Raw genomic sequence first — 21,316 nt, 5'->3', positions numbered from 1 at the left:
TGCCTTTCTTCTCCACTGGCCCCTTGTAAACGGGAACCAATAGTGCCCTATTACACATTTGCTCTCATTACATAGGAACATGTAAGATCTCACTCATGCATTACAAACAGGGCTTTCAAAGTAGGATGACAACATGTGTGTTAAAATGTCTTGGACAAATCTATTGTATTTCATTTTTATAAAGGTTAAAAAGCAATTCCTCCTAAGAGTGTAAATATTTAGTAAATTTCCCTGAGACATCAAAGTAACAAAAATCTATTACAGTAAGGATTAATATTCTTAAATCGTTACATAAAAGACCGTTACCTTTCATAACTGTTGTTCTTCGAGATGTGTTGCTTATGTCCATTCCATTGTAGGTGTGTGTGCTCGCCACATGCACCAGTGCTGGAAGTTTTGTATCAGTGGTATCCGTAGGGGACCGGCTCTGGCGCGGCGCACATATGCACCTATATAAGGGGTGCCGGCGGCTCCCCGCTCCCTCAGTTCCTTCTTGCCAGAACTCCGAATGTGAGGAAGGAGGGCGGGTCATGTAGTGGACATGAGCAACACATCTCGAAGAACAACAGTTACAAAAGGTAACAGCCTTTTCTTCTTCGAGTGCTTGCTCATATCCATTCCATTGTAGGTGACTCCTAAGCAGTATCACCAGAGGCGGGTAGGAGTTCATGAACGTGTCGATTGCAACACAGGTCTGCTGAAGCCAGCGTCATTTTTGGCCTGCTGAGTGATGGTGTAATGTGTCATGAACGTGTGTACTGAAGACCACGTCACAGCCCTGCAGATGTCCTGGATAGGGACATGCACCAGAAAGGCAGCGGAAGATGGCTGAGTCCTAGGCGAGTGGGCCTTCACTATCAGTGGAGGCGCAGCCTGTGCTGACTCATAACGAGTATGGATGCAAGTGATGATCCAATTCAAAATCCTTTGAAAGGACACTGGAAGGCCCTTCATCCTGTCAGCTATCATGATAAAGAGCTGGGTTGATTTACAGAAGGGCTTGGTACGCTCCAAGTAGAATGCCAGGGTGCCCCTGACATGTAGGGAGTGTGCAACCGCCTCTCCTCGTTGGTCATGTGAGGCTTTGGACAGAACACTGGGAGCAAGATATCCTGGTTGACATGAAAGTGCGACACCACCTTAGGCAGAAATGCCAGGTGGGGCCGTAGCTGGACCTTGTCCTTGTAGAATACTCTGTATGGGAGTTCCGAAGTGAGGACTTTAATCTCACAGATGCCTCACCAAGGTAATCACTACAAGGAATACAACCAAGAAGCCATAGGCTCAGAGGGTTGACCCATGAGCCTGGAGAGGACCAGGTTGATGTCCCACTGGGGAAACCAGGTCCCGGATTGGCAGAAAGAGCCTTTCAAGTATCTGATCAACATCTCATGCAAGAACACCAATCTACCTTGGACGCGAGAATGTAAGGCCGATACGGCTGCCAGGTGCACCTTAATCAAAGAGAAGGCAAGACCATGGTGGTTTAAGAGAAACAGGTAATCCAGGATGCACTGCAGAGATAACTGGGTCGGGGAGATGTTGTGCTCCAATGCCCAGCAGGAGAAACGCTTCCACTTTGCCAGGTAAGTCACTCTGGTGGAGGACTTTCTGCTTTCCCAAAGAACCTGCTGTACTTGACTGGAGCAGGCCTTTTTCTCTAGATTCAACCACGCAGCAGCCAAGCAGTGAGGTGGAGAGAGGTACGGTTTGGGTGCAGGAGCCGACCGTGATCCTGCGAGAGTAGGTCTGAGTGGCTGGGATGTGGCTACGGGGCTGCCCTGGCCAGGTCCATGAGCATGCCAAACCAATGCTGGTGAGGCCACACCAGGGTGATCATAATGACCCAGGTCTTGTCCCTCTTGATTTTTGAGAGGACTTTGCTGATGAGCGAAATTGGCAGGAAGGCATACATCAGGTCCCCTGACCATGACAGGAGAAAGGCATTGGACAGTGAGCCTCTGCTGAGGCCTTGGAGAGAGCAGAACTGATGACACTTTCTGTTCTGCCTGTTGGCGAACAGATCCACTCTGGGAGCTCCCCACTTCTGGAAGAGCACTCTGACGACCTCTGAATGGTCATGTGAGGCTTTGGACAGAACACTGGGAGGAAGATATCCTGGTTGACATTGTGAGAGAAGAAGGACCTGCTGAGGCGATCTGCCAGCATGTTCCAGACACCGGGAAAGCGCGACGCTTCCAGGTGAATTGCATGCTGAATGCAGAAGTACCACAGACGGAGGGCCTCCTGGCACAGAGTCGACAAACACGCTCCCCCTGCCTATTGACATAGAACATGGAGGCCATGTTGTCTATCAACACCTGTACCACCCGACCGTACAGTTGAGGAAGGAAGACATCACAAGCCAGATGAATGGCCCTGAGCTCCCTGACGTTTATATGTAACATAAGATCTCTCAAGACCATAACCCTTGAGTCCGCAGCGTACCGAGATGTGCTCCCCAACCAGGGTCAGACACATCCGAAATCAGGGAGACCATGAGTCACAGGCTCACGAACAGCACTCCTTCCAACATCAACATTGGGTCGGACCACCACTGCAGAGAGGTGACCCTTGTGATGACCTTGTCTAAGTGATGTCTGGCCGGGGAGTAGACCGACGCCAGCCACATCAGGAGGGGACGCAGCCTGAATCTCGCATGGCGGACAACATACGTGCATGCTGCCATGTGACCCAGGGTGAGCGGATGTGTGGTGACGCTGGCAATCAGATCTGACATTACCCTGAACCTGTCCTCTGGCAGAAATGCTCTGGCTTGGGTAGTGTCAAGTACTGCTCCGATAAACTCTATCTGTTGGTCCATGATTTATGTTTATTTTTGTTCGTTTATCAGCAGGCCCAAAGTGTGAAAAGTGGCTTGCAGCATCTCAATGCTGCACCGGACCTGGACCAGTCCTTGATGAGCCAGTTGTCGAGCTATGGGTAAATGTGTATACCCAGACGTCTGAGGTAGGCCACCACCATTGACATGCATTTCATAAACACCCTTGGCGCCATTGCTAGGCCAAAAGGGAGCACTGCGAATTGGTAGTAGGCAGTCCCAACTACGAAACGTAGGACTCGTCTGAGACTGGAATATCGATATGTGAAAGTACGCATCTTTCAGATCGAGAGCGGCGCACTAGTCTCTCTGATCTAGGCCAAAGAGACCATGCGGAACTTCAACTTCTTGAGATATTTGTTGAGGCTCCATGGGTCAAGTATGGGACACAGACCCCCCCCCTCCCCCCCCCCTTTGACTTTTGGGATCAAAAAATAGAGGGAGTAAAAGTCTTTCCCCTCAAATGCAGTGGGACTTCCTCCACGGCTCCCACACGCAGAAGGCCCTGCACCTCCTGAACGAGCAGATACTTGTGAGAAGGGTCCCTGAAGAGGGACAGGAAGTGGGGCTGAGGGGCTGCTACTGTGCTGAGGTCCCACCAGTCTGATGTTATAGCAGCCCAGACAGGGAGGAAGGGGGACAGATGGTTGGAAAACAACAGGGGAGAAGGATCCAGAACACATGCTGGAAGGTTGCCCTCGAGCACACCTTAAAAATACCTGCTTGTTACCCAGTTGGTTACGGGTGGAGCTTGATTGAGCAGAGGGTGCCAGCTGATGGCCTTGCCGGCACTTACAACCCTTGTCCTTTTTGCCGAAGGGCTCCGACTGAGGTTGGCTCCTGAACCTGTGGGGCTGTTGCAGCTTAAACTGCTTCCTCACCAGCCCTGGTATATAAAGGCCCAGAGAGCACAAGGTAGCCCTAGAGACTAGAGTCTTTCAGGCCATGTAATTTACTGTTCGTTTGTTCGGAAAACAGTGCCAGGTCATCGAATGGGAGGTCCTGGATGGATTGTTGAACCTCTGTTAATAGGCCTGACGACTGCAACCAGAATGCCTGCCCTCATCGAAATGGCCGAGGCCAGGGTCCAGGCCACAGAGTCTGCCGCATCTGAGGCAACTAAGGGTTTGGCTGGAGAGTCTTGCCCGCATGCTCGGGGTTCAGCTGACCGCCATTTGGGGGGGGGAAATTTTTTTTTTCCAGGGGAAGATGGCTGGGGCCCTGAGGTTTTTCGCTCCTTCAGCAGGGGCAGGGGGCACTTGGAGGAGTGGAGTGGGGTGGCTTGCATCTTGCAGGAGGTCAGACTAGATGATCATAATGGTCCCTTCTGATCTTGAATTCTATGATTCTATGATTCTATGAACTTGGAGGGCTGCCCTGGCCACCACTCTGCCCTCATCAAGGATAGCCAGGAATTCCTTCCTGGATTCCTCTGGCAGTGAATCTGTGAACTTGGCCATCGACAACCAAATGTTAAAATCATAAGGGCCAAGTAAGGCCTGATGGTTGGCCACTCTCAGCTGAAGGCTGGATGTAGAATACATTTTTCTACCAAAGAGATCGAGCCTCTTTGCCGCCTTGTTCTTAGGCATCGATCCTGGTTGGCACTGTCTATCGCACTCATTGGCTGCCGACACAACCAGTGAGCTTGGGGCAGGATGGGTATTAAGATAGTCATACCCCTTAGCAGGGATGTAGTATTTTCTTTCTGCCCGCTTGGAGATGGGGGGCAGTGAGGAAAGTGTCTGCCACAGGGCCTTAATAATTTTCACCACTCCCTCATGCACCAGCAATGCCACCTTGGAAGGGGCTGCTATACTCAGTAAATCGAACAGGAAGTCTGGGGGCTCCACGAGCTCCTCAGTTTCCAGCTCCAGGTGTGAGGCGACCCTCTTCAAAAGCGCCTGGCATCATCATAGGGAACAGAGTGAGAGGGCCCTGTGATCGCCTCATCGGGCAAAGATGATGAGGTGGCAGGTACAGGCAGGTCTGCCAACTCCGCTGCTTCTGCTATGGGAGTATCAGCCGTGGCTGGCCGGCCCTGGGGAGCCTGCTCTGACTCCATGTCCGAGTCAGGTGGCAGGCGGGAGACTGTCGCTGATCACCTGCGGGCAGAATCTCCTCCTTGCTTTTCGAGCCCAAGGAGGGGTAAACTTGTCTGGGGGACCAGGACAGTACCGAGGCCGCCTGTCTACCCCGATCCTGTCAGCTGCGGCCGCAGACCTCCATTGAGGACCTGTATGGGGACAATGGCTCTCAGTGCCGCGCCCCTGCTAACCGGCGACAGCGTTCGATGGATCGGCGATGGTACCCTAGAAATCGATACCTTACGTTTAGAAAGCGGTGCCGCTCCGTAGATCGTGAATGGGAGCAGGAAGATCGACATGTCAGAGACTGTTGATGCGCCCACGGTGAACCATACAGATGATCTGGTGACCAGTGAGAGGGCTCCCAGGACCGGCATCTCAACCCTCCAGAACCATGCCGTGAGCTGAGAGAGCGGCTTGGGAGCTCCTGGCACCGGGGCTCTGGGGACTGGTGCCACACCTCTGTGGATCTGCGCCAGAATGCTGGCAATCGACGCCTAGAGCCCGAGGAACGCTGCTTAGAGTCTGGGGACCATGCTAGGAAATCTGGCAGGCAAGCCGATCCACGTCTGGGGCTGGTGGCGCTGTTCAGGTGAGCGCTGATGCGACACCCCCTGCGGTGAGGAGCAGTGCCGCACTGATGGGACCTCTGGAAGAATCCCAAGCCTCGAATGGGGCACCTCAGCGGCTGGTGTGGGTGACACCGGAAGAGAAAGTATGTCTTTAGCAGCTTGAAAGGCCTCTGGCATGGATGGCACCGCCAGGTGCCAAGTGCCTCTGCCGCTTCCTGGGGTGGCGGGCAAACCTTGAAGTTTGCTCAATAGCTCTGTGGGAGTTGGAGTCCAGAGGGGAAGAGCTGCCTCTTTTCCTTTATCGGACGTAAGGGAACATCCCCTCCCGGCCTTTTTTGTTTTTAGCTGCTACCGGGGATGGGGATCGGTGCTGGTAGCGCACTCTGCACCAAGGCCGCAGTCTGATCTTGTTGGCTGCAATGCTGGTGCAAGGGCCAACTCCATAAGGAGAGCTCGGAGATGAATGTCCTGCTCCTTTTTGGTCTGCTATCTGAAGCTCTTGCAAATGCGACACTTGTTGCCCACGTGGGTTTCCCCTAAACACTTCAGACAGCTTCTATGGGGATCACTGACTAGCATGGGTTTCTTGCAACAGATGTTACAGCACTGTCACTGGCTCATACACAATCTCACTTCTAGACCATACTTGGAGGCAAAGTCTACAGCTCCTCTGAGTCCTGTCAGACCCTCCTCAGCTAGATGACAGCCACTAGAGCTGGTCTGGAACTTTCCACTGAAATGATATTCCAAGAGAAAATGCAATTTCAGCAAAATCTAAATTTTTCATGGGAAAATTTATTTTTTGCTCAATTTTTTTTTATTTCCCTTCAGGAAAACTAAACTGAAATTTTTCATTTCAGGTTAGTTTGAGATTAAATTAAAGTGCTGCTGAACCTCATGGGAGTGAGTACTTCATGCTCCCATTCTCTCCTGTGCGCTGGACTCCTCAGCCAGACTATTTCTACCATGATTCACCAAGGTCTCCCTCTGACCAAGCTGTATCATGGGAATCACATGGACTATGACTACGACTGCATTTTAGTCATGGGTATTTTTAGTAAAACTCATGGACAGGTCATGGACAGTAAACAAAAATTCACCGCTTTTGACCTGTCCATGACTTTTACTATATACCCCTAACTAAAACTTGGACGGGGGGCTGCAGGTGCTCTGGTGGGGGCGGCCGGGGCACCATGGGTGCTGGGGAGGGGGGGAGCACGGACCCTGCTGCTGGGGTGGGGGAGGGTTGGCGGGGCTGGCAGGGGCTCCCTACCTGGCTCCACATCCCTGCAGCTCCTAGGTGGGAGTGAATTGGTGATTGTTTCTGTTAACCTATGTCATACTTTATATCCACATTCCTGCCCTAGGTTGTGTATAAACTTGATTTTATGAAACCTACATCATGAATACAATCTTCTTCAGCAGAAAAGTCAAGGATTCAATGAAAACTAAACTAATGTCTCTAAAAGTGTTCATTCTACATCAGCTTTGCGGTAAATTATAGGGGTAGTATGGAGAGTTTGTATTGCCATTTTCTATATGGAACATTTCCTGAGGATAGATATATTATTTCAGTCTCAAAAAGATTGTCAATTTAGCACCTTTCAAAGAAGTCAAGTAATAGGTTTATAAATAAATAAATAATGCCTTAAAAGTTAAATGAAACCAATAGCTGGGGCTCATTAGGTAAGAAAACATTTTTTTCTAGTAAACGTTTTCTGTGGCGGAATGAGAAAAGAGAAAGAGAGATTTTCATAGAACTGAATCTGAAGAGGTTATTGACAACACAAGTGATTTGAGACTCATCATTTACAGCCTATCCCTATAAACATTTTTGACCTAGTACAGAGCTTAGAATCATGACTAGACACAGTAGTATGCCCTACATCTGGTAGTGTTTGCAAGACTAGGTCCTCACTATTACCTGAAGGAGAAGAGGACCACCTAAGTCACACAGATCATAGGATGATATCAAATGAAAACTCAAGAGTTACTGGAAACAGAAATAGTAAGGGAAGGATATTTTCAGTGAATAAGTTCGTTTCTGTGGCCTATTAAAAAAAGAGGAGATTGCTCACGGAAGTGAGGAAGCTGTGGAGATAGAGAAAAAGAGATTTAAGTAGGTGATTGAATAATGTGCTATGACAGCCACATAATTTACAATGGCAAAGCTCTCAAGATGGATATTTTTCTGAAGACAGCAGTTAGGGTATTATTTTAAATTGGGATTGAATTTGTTGCAGTTGTGTTTGCTAGCTTCTATGAAATAGGAACAGTAAACAGTTCATCAACCAATTACACATTTTCCACTTACCAGCCATGAAATAACTGTTAATTAGTACTAAACTGGACTCAAGCTGGACCAGCAACACCAAGCTAAAAGGTTTAATCTTCCTTTCCCTGTCTCTGAGCCATTTAGTCTCTGGTCAAACTAATCTAAACACCACCATCGTCTTTTTCTAATGACCCAGTAGCTGACTAATAGAGCAGGTAGGCGAAGGCAAATCTTATGAAAACAATTTTCCAATTTCATTCTAGAACACAACACTCATACTACAGCCAAGAGCATGGCAGATGCTTCACAATAAGAAGTTAATGTTAAAATAATTGGAGCAAGCACGCTAAGGAATCATAGACCTAAATGAGATAATGCATCCACAGCATTTTGCCATACTATCACAGTAAAATATTTCCTATGTTATTTGCCAAATATTTCATTTAGTAAAGCATAAAACAAATTCATGGATAGAGCACAGGTCTTTATTTTTGTTCTTTATCACAAATCCAATTTGCCCAATCTTTTGCAAATAAATTCTTTGCATGTAGTTAATCCTTTGTGCTCAGCTCACATCAAATTTTATACATTCCCTCTTACGGGTGTTTATGGACTAAATGCACCTAGCAGATTGCACTTTTACACACATCATCTCCCCTGGGAAACAGACTATGAGCAGCTTTAATATGAACACTACTGATCAAATCAGATAATAGTTTTAGAATAATTATACATGAGTGTTTGCATGACACTGTACACAAACACAGAGTTGTTTACACAATTACATACTGAATACAATAGGTTTATCTAAATATAACTAGGACATAATGAAAAAGGCTACAGAAATACTTAGCTCTCCTAAATCATGCTAGAGCCACCTCTCTCGAAGAATCTGAGTTGTTCCCTTATGCACATCCCAATGGATCTGTGCCTCCCTCTTGCTCAAGTAGCTATTTAAATCCCTGACATCCCCCCAGCCAGGAAAGGAAAGTCTGTGGGAAGTGGTTGGCCTGGTTATGCCAAATCTCAGTGCCATTTATGGAAATACATTGGCCTAATTTTTAAAAGTGACTAGTGGTTTTGGATGCTTCAATTTTGGGGTACCCAATTTGAGACACCATTAAGGAGCCAGAGTTTTTAGAGAGTGGATGCCTACCAATTTCTGCAAATCAGTTCCCCAAGTTATCTCATATTGGATACCCAAAAACTGAAGTACTCAAAACCGTTAGTCCCTTCTGAAAGCATAGGCCCTATGTCTATGTTAGTTTAAGATACATTAAGGCCTTTCAATGACCATTTATATAGAATACATCATGAAACTTGCTCTTATATATCTGAACTCTAAAAATTTAATTTAGACTAACTTCCTTAGATCTAGATTTGCATCTCCCTCTGTTTGTACAAAGCAAAACACACTAGTGATGATTGAATAGCAATAATAATGTATTTTTTCCTCAAAGTTCTCAGTATACTATTGTCTGCCTCCCTTAATTGCTCTTTTAAATATCAGAAGGGCATAGGGTCCAAAGGCCAGAATGATAACAGTTAGGTCTATCCATACATTAAATGGGTATTACACCTCTACTTCCTGTGCACAAAATATCTCACTTGTTTTATGAGAGAGACAGGGTGGGTGAGGTAATATCTTTTATTGGACCAACTTCTGATGGTGAAAGAGATAAGTCTCCAAGCTTACATAGAGGCTGTCTCTTTCACCAATAGAAGGTGATTCAATAAAAGATATTACCTCACCTATCTTGTCTGTCTCATATCCTGGACCAACACAGCTACAACAACACTGCAAGCAATCATTTGTTTTATGTCAAACAGGATGCTTACTTTACACAGACACATAAAACTAACAGATTTCTCACGACAAATATCCCTTCTCCAAATTATAGGCATCTGCTTCCTGTAGACAGAGCCAGGCAGGTCCCCACATCACAACATGCACATTGCTAGAATTCAACACCTACTCCAAGCCAATTAACTAAGTTATATTTTCCGGACCAAGAAAACTTTAGAGCCAAATTCTGTTCATGGATGCACAAACTCAGCTCATGCTTAAGTAAATGGGAAAAAACTTAGCTCTAAAGGAGAGACACATTTATCTGTTTAAAGGAAATGGTAAGCCCACTCTGACTTTCCCCAGTCAGGAATCTCATAATCCTTACATTATTGCTGCCACAATTCTCATTCTTCTCTATCTTGGGAAGTTACGTTAAGACTGACATTCATTCCACTCTTCTCACCTAACAGCTGTTCGGTGGAGCTCCAACACTTGTCTCTTTCACAAACAGAAGTTGGTCCAATAAATGATATTACCTCACCCACCTTGTCTCTCTACCTAACAGTTCTGCAGTTTAAAATTAAGAACCAACTAAATTACTGCCATTTTTCACCCAGAATATCAGACTTAGAGATTTTTTTTTAATCTATTCACACTTCTGTTTTTAACACAACACTGTGGTCAAACAACTCATGGTTACCATAGTAACATGTCACCATAAAGATAAATTAACCTACTAGGCATGTAGAAGAAAAGCAATATAATTTGTCTGAATACTTTGTTTACACAGAAATACAAGGACAGTTCCAGCTCAAAAATGCAGTATTTGTGCAACTACAGTACCATCATACAACTAGTATTTGTAATCTGTGGAGCTCAAAGTAATACAGGTTGTTGATTCAAAAGTTGAAAGAATGCACTTTTCTTTATAAAATATTAGCTATGTGCTTGTAAACTATTTTAAGTCTAACTCTAAAATCTCTCATACATTTACAAAGGTTTAGTTTACAAATAAGGTTTCCTGTATATCATAACGACTTAGTAGAAATAAAATATAAAGTGAAAATTACAGTACAGTGTAAGACTAAAGCATATCATGTAGCCAGTATGTCTGTACTGTGAATCTTACTAGCTATTCTGACTAGCTATACCCGTGTCAGTCCCTCTTTCTAGCTATTCTGAGTCACACATTACAGAAATTACAAATCTTACAAACATTTGATTCCCATCTTCCTGTCCCCCAGATTCTCTGCTCAATGTCTTCAATAAAACAAATTTATAGTGATTATGAAAGCTAGCCAAAACACACCTTCTCACTGTGAAACACAGAGTAATACTACATAAAATACACCATGCAAATACAAATTATTTATTTGTCTAACTAAATGAATTTCTCATCATGCAATGGTACAGCAGATGCTGTACTCACTGCTTGCTTGCAGTACTTTTAAAATCAGGTCACACTTGACTGACTGGAAAGAAAGAAATGCTGCAAAACAGTCATAACAGCCACCTGTTATGCAGCAATTAATATGTGTAGTATCAATATTTCAATTCACTCAGCGAGCATAAACCTGATGAAATATTATTATTGACACTTTGGAAGATCTACTGCTTATGTCTACACTTTCAGAAAAATACACTATTCAACTTTTCTCGAAAAGGAAACTGTCCTTCCAAATCAGAACAGCAGTCTATCTAATCTAGTCTCCTGTTTCCAATAGTGCCCAGAACCAAGTACTTCAGAGGAAGATGCAAGAAACCCTACAGTGGACAATGATGGAATATTCCACAGATAATGGTTTGAAAGGTAGTTCCTTTATCAACTAGTGGTTGGCTTTTGCCCTCAAACTGGAGAACTGATCTGAAGTAAATAGGATGAAATGCAATAAGGAAAAATGCAAAGTACTCCACTTAGGAAGTAACAATCAGTTGTTCACATACAAAATGGGAAATGACTACCTTAGGGTGACCAGACGTAACGATAAAGTCAGGACACAATTTGTCCCGATATTTTGCTCCACTGGCAGCACTCGGGGTTTTTTTTGTTTGTTTTTGATCCACCAGCGGACGCCCCCTCCCGCCCCCCATTGTCCCGATATTTTCTCCCTCTCATCTGGTCACCCTAGACTACCTAGGAAAGAGTACTGAGGACAGGGATCTGGGGGTCATAGGGGAACACATGCTAAATACAAGTCAACAGTGTAACACTGTTGCAAAAAAAATAAAACATCATTCTGGGATGTATTAGCAGCGTAAGTTTGTATGCAAGACACACTAAGTAAATCTTCCACTCTACTCCATGCTGATTAGGCCTCAGCTGGAGTATTGTGTCTAGTTCTGGGCACCACATTCCAGGAAAGGTGTGGACAAATTGGAGAAAGTCCAGAGAAGAGCAACAAAAATTATTAGAAATCTAGAAAACATGACTTATGAATAAAGATTGAAAAAAATGGGTTTGTTTAGTCTGGAGAAGATAAAACTGAGGGGGAACACGATAACAGTTTTCAACTACATAAAAGATTGTTATAAAGAGGAGGGAGAAAAATTGTTCTTCTTAATCTCTGAGGATAGGGCAAGAAGCAATGGGCTTAAATTGCAACAAGAGCGGTTTAGGTTGGACATTAGGAAAAACTTCCTGTCAGGACGGTTAACCACTGGAATAAATTGCCTAGGAAGGCAGTAGAATCTCCATCATTAGATATTTGTAAGACCAGGTTAAACAAACACCTGTCAGGTCTAGATCAGTGGTTCTCAAACTAGGGCCGCCGCTTGTTCAGGGAAAGCCCCTGGCGGGCTGGGCCGATTTGTTTACCTGCCCCATCTGCAGGTTCGGCCGATCGCGGCTCCCACTGGCCGCAGTTCGCTGCTCCAAGCCAATAGGGGCTGCAGAAAGCGGCGTGGGCCGAGTGACATGCTGGCCGCCCTTCCTGCAGCCCCCATTGGCCTGGAGCGGCGAACTGCGGCCAGTGGGAGCCGCGATCAGCCAAACTTGCGGACACAGCAGGTAAACAAACCGGCCCAGCCCGCCAGGGGCTTTCCCTGAACAAGCGGCAGCCCTACTTTGAGAACCACTGGTCTAGATAATACTTAGCCCTGCCTTGAATGCAGGGGACTGGACAAATGACCTCTTGAGGTCCCTTCCACTCCTGCATGTCTATGAAGCATGAGGATTTCTCTCTCAACCCCTCCACATTTTCAAAAAAAAAACAAAATCCTGATCATAGATGTTCTCAATATCCATATAAATGGCAAGCCTTTTTTAATTATACTAAGCACTTGGCCTCATTGATATCTCGTGAGAATGAGTTCCACAATTAATAATTTACTTTTATCAGGTTTAAATTTACTTCCTTTTAGTTTCATTTATATCCCCTTGGTTTTGTATTATGAGAAAGGACAAGTAGGAGAGCCTAGATAAGTTACCATTCATTATTATGTATAACCTCTCTCTCCTCTATGTTAAGCAGTTCTAGTTTTTTTAAACCTCTCCTCATACAGGAGTGTCTCTCTGCCTCTTATCATTTGTCACCAGTTGCTGGAGACCTTCTATTTTTTTGAGACAGGATGACCAGAAATGAACATAGCATTCAATCCTAACAATCTATTTGCTTTTTTGGACCTACACATGGAGAAAATGTTTTCAGGGAGTTGCACACAATATTTCCCCGAGTGGTTACAATTAAATTAGAGCTCAGTAATGTGCATGTGTAGCACTAACTATTCCTTCCAGTGTACATTACTTCGTATTTGTAAACACTGAATTTCTTGCCGTTGTGCTGCCCATTCACTTCGCTTTGTTAGATCTGTCTGATGCTGTTCAGTTTCCTCTAGTCCTGATTAACCTAAATAAATTCTGTCACTTCACTGTCCTCTTCCTTTTCCAAATAACAAACAAAACAAACAAACAAACACTGGTCCTAGTACAAACCTTAGGGGCACCAGACATTTTACAATGTTATCTTAAAAGCCTCCTGCAAGGGATTTTATCTAAGACTTTTTGAAACTCTAAATAAATAATGTCAGTAGTCTCCTTTATGCAAATGTTGTGAGCACATTCAAGGATTTCTAGTAAACGATAGAGGAATGAGTACATAGTTTACCATGCTGGTTTCTCCCTTTTATATCTTGTTCATCTAGGTGATTTATAATTCTATTTTTATCCTAATTTCAACCACTTTTCTACTACTGAAGTGAGGCTTACTGGTATAATTCCCAAAACTGACTCTAACAATTTCCCCAGTATTGTAGCTGATTTTAATGAGACTGCACGTTTGTTTTGTTAGCAATTCATTTTTTCCCAGCATTTCCTCTTTTAACATTTCACTCTCTGACAATATCAATTTATTTCATCTACATTAACTGATGGATTTCTGTGGACAACATCCCTACCTCTTTTCTTCTCCTGCTACACAAGCCATAGCACTACAAGCAAGAAAGAAAGGAAGAAACTTTCCTTCAAGCTCAAAATGTTATGCTGTGATCAACCAGAAAAGTAATGGCTCCCTGCCCCCTCAAAGAATTATCACACTTTTCCCACAACTACAAACCCCGGAAGGCCAACAATTTAGAGACAAGAGATTAGGGCCCATGTTCTAGCCTCTGCTGTGGCCCCTGTATGCCAGCTCTACGGGCAAAAGAAGCCACAAAACCATTTTAAACCAAACCCATGGAATATACCTCCAGCATAAGGAAGATTTCTAAATGGCATAGAATTATCAAAATGGCCCTAATGCTGAGTCTCTCCACAGTCCACACCGCATAGTGGCCTCCTGAGAGGAGGGAGAAGGAAGCAGGCCGGGACATACTGCCTTCTAGCTATTATGAATTACCCGATGCTTCCTGAGGTTGCCATAGCAGTACAATATAAATTAGAGCAATCTCTACAGCCACTCTAGTTCAAGATGGAGACTTCTCCATTCCCTATCTGTAGAGCCCTGAGAAATTATATTATTTTTTATAATTTACTGTTAATTTTGTTTTATTGTAGGAGGCCCAGGGGGCAGGAGGAGGGTCTACCTATCTGTTTACAGAATCTGAGGCGCGCAAACATTACATAAAGCGCCTTCTCCTTCTGGCCTATGCAGAGCTCAGTTTAACTGCAATCCAGAACTGGAGCATAGGATTCCAGTCTATGTCTCCTACATGGCAACGACAACCAGTACTACTAGCTCCATGAGGCAGCATAAAAGCTTGCATACTAAGCACGAAAACTTCCTTTAAATAAAAAAAGTAAAAGTCCTGTTGTCAAACAACTATTTCAAAACAAACGAGTTATCTATTAACACAAGCGAGCCACCTCTTCCTAAAATGGGTGCAACCTTTATCACTGGCAACCACATATTATACACCACTGTTTTATTTTATGTTTCCAGCATTGTATTCTCTGAAAAACTGATCAAATTGTTTTTATCATTCTTAAAGCATGCGAAGTAAAAAATGATTTAGAAAACCAACTATAACATTTTTCTTGCAACAACTTTCCAAAGCTTTTCTTTGTTAGATTTTTTTTTTCCTGGAGTTTCAATATGTTAGCTAACACCTTTGATGGAGGTGGTTGCTAGCATGGCCAACAGAGGGAATTCAGAGTAAAATTAGAGGACTGAAGTAATGTTGTGTGTAAGACTTTGGACTCCAGAATTTCTTTATTTTCATTAACTGTAAATAAAACCTGAGGTCAAAATCTCTGAGAAACTAGATTTTAAAACATGATATACTATAGTTAAGCTTTGATCCATAGCCAATTAAGAAATTCAGTGTTGTGAAAAAACTTACAAAACTGTAGTTTGGGGTTGATCATATTTTGATTTTGTGAATTAATGAAGATGGTCTTGTTACTACAGATGATCTAGAAAGACAGAATATTTGACTTAACTAATTATTTTTATCTGAATGTGACACAGAAAGCAATTTTACTTTTTCAGTTCTCTTTTTTATGAAGTTCTTGGTTACTGTTATTTTTTGATCCATCTTCATAAACTCCCCAGAAAGTCCATCTCTATGGAAAACTTTGAGACAATGATGATAAAGCCTGCCTCAATTATTATAAATATGGTCACATGAACAACTTTTACAAAGCCTGTAGTTATAACAGTCTGCTAATTTAGGGTCTCGTCCTACAAGCACAAAGGGCAAGATCCTGCTATTGGACCCATTCAGGCACAAGGGTTCACTTGTATGGATGCCCCACTGAAGTCACTGGGGCAGGGCAAGTGTGCAGGGGTTCGCTTGTGTGGATCCAGTTGCAGGATGCAAGTTTACTCAAACAAGTAGTACTAGTGAAGTCAATTATAAACCAGTTTATGAATAAACTTCTCTGTACATCATAAGGACCTGGAAGGAATTCTAAAATAAACAAGTAAAAATCACAAAACGTTGCCAGCTAAAGTCACATCCCAGAGCAAGAAAATGCATGCAATACTATAATAAATCACACTCAATTGATACAGTGCTAATATACTATGCTTAAATAAGAGCTATGGAATAAAAGTGTATTAAGAAAAATCACTAATAGATTTGATTTATATAAGTAACTTCAAGATTATCAATCCAGTTTTCCTTTTAAAAATAAGTTCCTTAAGCATTCTTTGTTGTTTGAAATTCTTTTTCCTCTTTCCCAAACGTTAGTAACTTTAAGGCCCAAACCCTGCAAATAGATCCAGGTGGGTGAATTCCTGCAAGCATTCATAAGGAGCCCCACTGAATCATGGCAGATCCAAACACACTTTGTCCTTGTCTCAGGGGTGGCTCTAGGATTTGCGCCGCCCCAAGCAGGGCGGCACGCCACGGGGGGCACTCTGGCGGTCACCGGAGCCACGGAACCAGCGGACCCTCCGCAGGCATGCCTGCGGGAGGTCCACCGGAGCCGCCTGCCGCCCTCCCGCGGGACGCCGCCCCAAGCGTGCGCTTGGCACGCTGGGGTCTGGAGCCGGCCCTGCCTTGTCTACACTTGTAGCAGTGTGTAGGATACTTGTAGCTACACACTGCAGCAAAACGCAACCTGCGTCCACACTGCGATGAGTAGCTACACATGGCAGTCAAAGGCTCTGGCAGTGGAGAAAGTTCTGGCAGTGGGAAGGCAGCAGGAGTCAACACTGCTAAAAACCATCAGTGTAGATGGGGGAGGCACTGCTTGGATGCATAGAGAGCCATGTAGGGTATGCACCCTAAGGTTCTGGCGTGTCTGTACCCTCCTCACCTAAGCAGTGTCTCACCCTCTACACTGCTGTTTATACCCATGCCGGAGGGGCATGCAGTGTATGTACTCTACATACCATCATGAGTGAGTAAAGTAGACATACCCTTTGACTCCCAACGGTGGTACTACAAGTGATTGGCAACATTTTTTCTCTGGATATTATTAAGTAAGCAGCATCTGGAACAGTGGAGGGCATCTGGTCATGGAAGCAACTTCCCCTACTGTACTTTAGAATCTCCTGGACATTATGTAAATCCAAATTAAACGCTCATTAAGAGAAGGCCTGACTGTTTCCAGGGAAACGACACAGTTTAGTCCCTGCAGGCCATAGCCAGTTATACCTGTTTGTCAACTTAGTCTTGACATTATTTGTTTCTGTTTGATATATAACAAGGATTTCTGAATTACAGCATTTCTTAAATTCCTGACAACAAAATAGAAGTTCGGTGTTTTTCTTCCTAGGTTTAGTTTATTACTAACCAGAGTGTGCTACTAGACTGAGTTAATCAAAATTACTATTCCGCAGGTGGAAAAGAAGAATTAAGACCTGCTTACTATACATAAGGTAATTTCATCATTTGTAAGCATACATAATTGTCTACTCTTTGTATTTACATACATTTTAAATGTTGTATTGTTAAGATTTTTTGTGACAGTCCCAGAATAAAACATACTCAGTATGATTCATAAACCTGGAAATACACAACATTTTTATTATATTTATTCTGGTAATCAAAGTTGATCTAGGAATATGTCTAATGAAATTTATGATAATACTTAATTTGTTTAAAATCATAGTCTATGTAAAAATAAATAATATTGCATATATACCTCCAAAGGATAACAAATAATCTTGTATTCATCCCAAGGGATCCCAAATGACTGTTCATGTACACTGATGTGCAAACAATACACAGGGCTCATTTCACCCACTACTAATATGTAAACACCTAGAGCATGAAACAGCAGCTACTGAACAACTATCGCAATATTACAAGTCAGTTTAGGGCAGATTAAAAAAAAAGCTATTACATATTTGTGTTTGCCAAAAAAACCCAAAACATTTCAAATACAAAGCTGTCTCAAAAAATGCTATATACAAAAGTGACAGTGCAAAGTTTTTTGCTACAATATTTTTAGAGCTGGTAGTAGCAGAGAATTACATAGCAAACAATAAACAGTCTTCAGCTGACTATATACACCTTCAACAGTTAGTGGGATACTAATTTGTTTCAGACTCTCTACTCTTTCAGTAGTCTAAAGGAAGAGGGGTGAAACTAGCTAAAGTTACCAAATACTCCATTCCAGTTAAAAATCTCTGATAAATAATAAATATTCAGAATACTTAGCACTTACAATGCATTATACATTAGCTCGTTAAATAGCATATATGGATTCAATGGCATACAACTTTTCTGGATAGCTAAATTCAGAACAACCTAAACATTTTTTTAAAAGCAATAACACAGCATACGGCCTTACCAACAATCCTCATCAAAAATGTAAATCCTCTTTTCTTTCTTTCTTTTTTAAAGGACAAAGATCACGACAAAAAAAAGTTTCGTTTTTTTGCCACACAACCAAAATCCCAAATCCAACACTCCAGACAGTTTCACCCTGTGATAGGATTTTAATGCACAGCCCAGGGAAGTTCTACACATATTTTTCCAACTTTCTCGAGAGGTGTCACTTGTCTGCTTAAACCCACGGGCTTATCTACTTCGTATTAAAACACAGTATAACTAGTGGGTCGCGGGGGGTGGAGGGAGAGAAGAGCGCGAGTGACACAAATAAACCAGAACAAAAGGCAGAGGAAACTTTCTCCCCAGGGTGCAGCTGATACACCCCCCAATTCCCAAGCCGGCTAAGCTAGGGCAGGAGATTCAGCTGAGGTGGAAATATGTCCTCCCCCCCTCCCGCCAACCTTTCCCCTTTAGTGGGGCACAAGGGCTGGGGAACCCACGTGCCCCCCCCCGTGGGGCAGAAGGGGTGCAAGCAAACCAGCCGGGCGCCCCCGCCCTCCGGCTCACCCACCTGGTGCAGCGTGTCCGCAGGGAGCTGCGATGCCCTGAACAAGTCGCCCACTTTGCTCCCCCCGGCGGCTGGGGCTGGCGCCGAGCCCCCCTCGGGCGCGGGCGAGCAGCAGAGCGAGTAGAGCTCGGAGTAGCGCTGCTGCTCCGTGTCGCTGAGGGGCAGGAGCAGCCCCGCTGCCCCCGCGGCTGCCCCCCCGGGTCCCTGCTCCATGGGGCGGGGGAGACGGGCGGCGGGAGTGCGGAGCTGCGGGGAGCGAGGAGGCGGCGCTGCAAAGGGGGAAGGTGCCGGCCCCGTTCCCCCGCCTCCGCGGTGCGGCTCTGCAGTGCTCCGGCCGGCGAGCCGCTCACTCAGCACCTTTCCCTCCCCTCCCGCCTGTCGCAGGCAGCAGCCAGACAGCGGCTTAGCCCGCGCCCGCCAGCGGCCCCCGCAGGCGTAGAGCGGGACGTGCCCGGCCGGCCCGCCGGGAGCCCGCAGTGTCACGGCTGGGGCTGGCCAGCGGGAGCCCGCCGAGGCGAGGCGCGGGGAGGGGGGCGCCGGATTGAGCACCCCTGAGCGGGGCAGAGCGGCTGCGGAGAAGCGCGCAGCTGCCCCAGGGGCGGCAGAGGAGGAGGAATTGCCGCCACCCCCGCTGGGAAGGGAAGGATGGAGGGAGAGGCGACCAACCCAGAGGGAAAAGGCTCTGCCGGCCTGGAGAGGTTTGGGGAGCTTTGCACAAGCTATTCCGGGGGTCAGTGAAGGGTTCCCGGGTCAGAGCTAAGGGGGCAGCCTTTTGTGTATGATACAGGCTGGAACCACCTGATCCTAGTCCCGATATTCTTAGCTCCCCCCCCCCCCTTTGCATTGTCAGAAAGGTTCAGGATCTCTTCAGTGACTGAGGGCCTGGCTGTGGGGTGCTTACATGCCCCCCTTCGAGGGAGTGTCTGAGGGCCTGCCAGGCTTCAGTGTGGTTATCCTCACAACACTCCTGCTAGGTAGGGAAGTGCCATTATCCGCACTGTACAGCTGGTCAGTTCAGTGTGTAGTTTAGGAGTGCTCCTGGATTCCATGCTGATGCTAAGCTCTCACATAGCTGTACCCATGAATAACACTTTCTACCATCTCAGGCTGGCTAGGACAGGGGTTCTCAACCTTTTTCTTCCTGAAACCCCCTCCCCCAACGTGCTATAAAAACTCCAGAGCCCAGTGGAGGCAGGGCCTCAGGGCTCCGGGCTTCAGCCACTGGGCAAGGGTGGAGGGCTAGGACTTTAGCCCTGTGGGGTGCCAGGGCTCCAGGCTTTTGCCGCTGGGTGGGAGGTAGGCCCTCAGATTTAGGCATAGTTTGACTTCTCTTTTGGAGGGGCAGGGCTCATATCAGCTCCGCACACATGGCGGGACCTGGGGAGGGAGTGCCATCTTCACCCCAAACTCACCTCCGCAGGCCACCCAGCCTGTCTGGATGGAGGGGGTGCAACCAAAAATTATAATTCAAAGTGGGGGCTCAGTTCAGAAAGCCTGAAAACTGCTCAGGGTGCAGGGAGGGGGCAGTTAGGAGCTGTGCACTGTGAGGGGTGTAGCTCAGGGTTCAGGGAGGGAGGGAGGTAGAGTCTGTGTGCATGCAGGAGGGTAGGTCATCATGCAGGTAGAGGATAGCTAGGGGCTGTGTGCAGGTAGGGTGTAGCTCAGGGTGCAGGGAGGGGTAGCTAGGGGCTGTGTGCAGGCAGGGGGTAGCTCAGAGTGCAGGCAAGGATGTAGGTCAGGGTGCAGGGAGAAGGGTAGCTAGGAGCTGTGTGCTGGGAGGGTTGCTGCTCCCTGAGTGCCAGCCCTGAAGCCAGGTCCCCCTGCCCAGGCAGTTCTTACCAGTTGCATGAGCAGTCAAAGGGGGCTGGGAGTTGAGGAGCAGCCGCAGCCCTGAGAACCAGCAGCAGGAGGAGGAGACAGGATGGGAGTGGGGGAATGCCACAGCAGCTGCCCTCTCCCTGGCACCAGCCAGAGCAGCAGCTGCCCTGCACTGCCCTGCTCTGGCTTCCTGACTCCGACATGGCCAGGGAGAAGGACCTAAGTGCTAACCAGAGTGGGGCAATCCCAAGGGCAAGGCACTGCAATTTGTGGGGGACAGCAACACCTCCCCTGTGTCTCCCCCCCAAGTCTGCCCATAGGGGATGCTGGGTTTGTGAACCCCCTTAAACTGGCTCATGGCCCCCTGGTTGAGAACCACTGAGCTAGGAAACATCATCCCATCTGATGAATGATTACTTGGCCTCTGTTATTCATGCCTCAGCATCTCTTGGCTGCATTACTACAGTAATGCAATATTCCTGGGAAAGAAGCCTTCAGTGTTTAGGAATCCCTAACTAGTTTACTTGGTCCTGCCTCAGCACAGGAGGCTGGACTTAGTGACTTCTCAAAGTCCCGCTCAGCTCTATGATTCTAGTACAGAACTCTGCAGTGCATCTACTCAGCAATACTGGCTACCACCATGAGCACACCAGACTTGTCCTCCACACTCTATACTGGCTTTCCATACCCAGAGAATATCAAAT

The 21,316-nt window shown here is 45.8% G+C and overlaps 1 protein-coding gene across 9 annotated transcripts in view; it reads right to left on the bottom strand.

Annotated features, from left to right (window-relative positions):
• REPS2 (RALBP1 associated Eps domain containing 2) overlaps positions 1-19,467 on the bottom strand; it is a 152,963-nt gene extending 133,496 nt beyond the window's left edge. For 2 of the 9 annotated variants that reach the window (XR_005591295.1, XM_039515085.1), the window contains exon 1: positions 18,798-19,193. Coding sequence is in view for 8 of the 9 variants with exons in the window: in XM_039515085.1 (XP_039371019.1) it covers positions 18,798-19,007 (210 nt within the window). In the remaining variant the exon portion in view is untranslated. Of the gene's footprint in view, positions 1-18,797 lie in introns of all 9 variants that reach the window. The other 7 variants (XM_039515075.1, XM_039515092.1, XM_039515057.1 and 4 more) reach the window with 5 other exon arrangements.
• Between the last annotated feature and the right edge of the window lie 1,849 nt (positions 19,468-21,316).

The sequence above is a fragment of the Mauremys reevesii genome, linkage group 1 (assembly GCF_016161935.1).
Source record: "Mauremys reevesii isolate NIE-2019 linkage group 1, ASM1616193v1, whole genome shotgun sequence".
NCBI lineage: Eukaryota > Metazoa > Chordata > Testudines > Geoemydidae > Mauremys > Mauremys reevesii.
The sequence above is the reverse complement of the archived record's forward strand: the minus strand, read 5'-3'. Positions and strand labels throughout refer to the sequence as shown.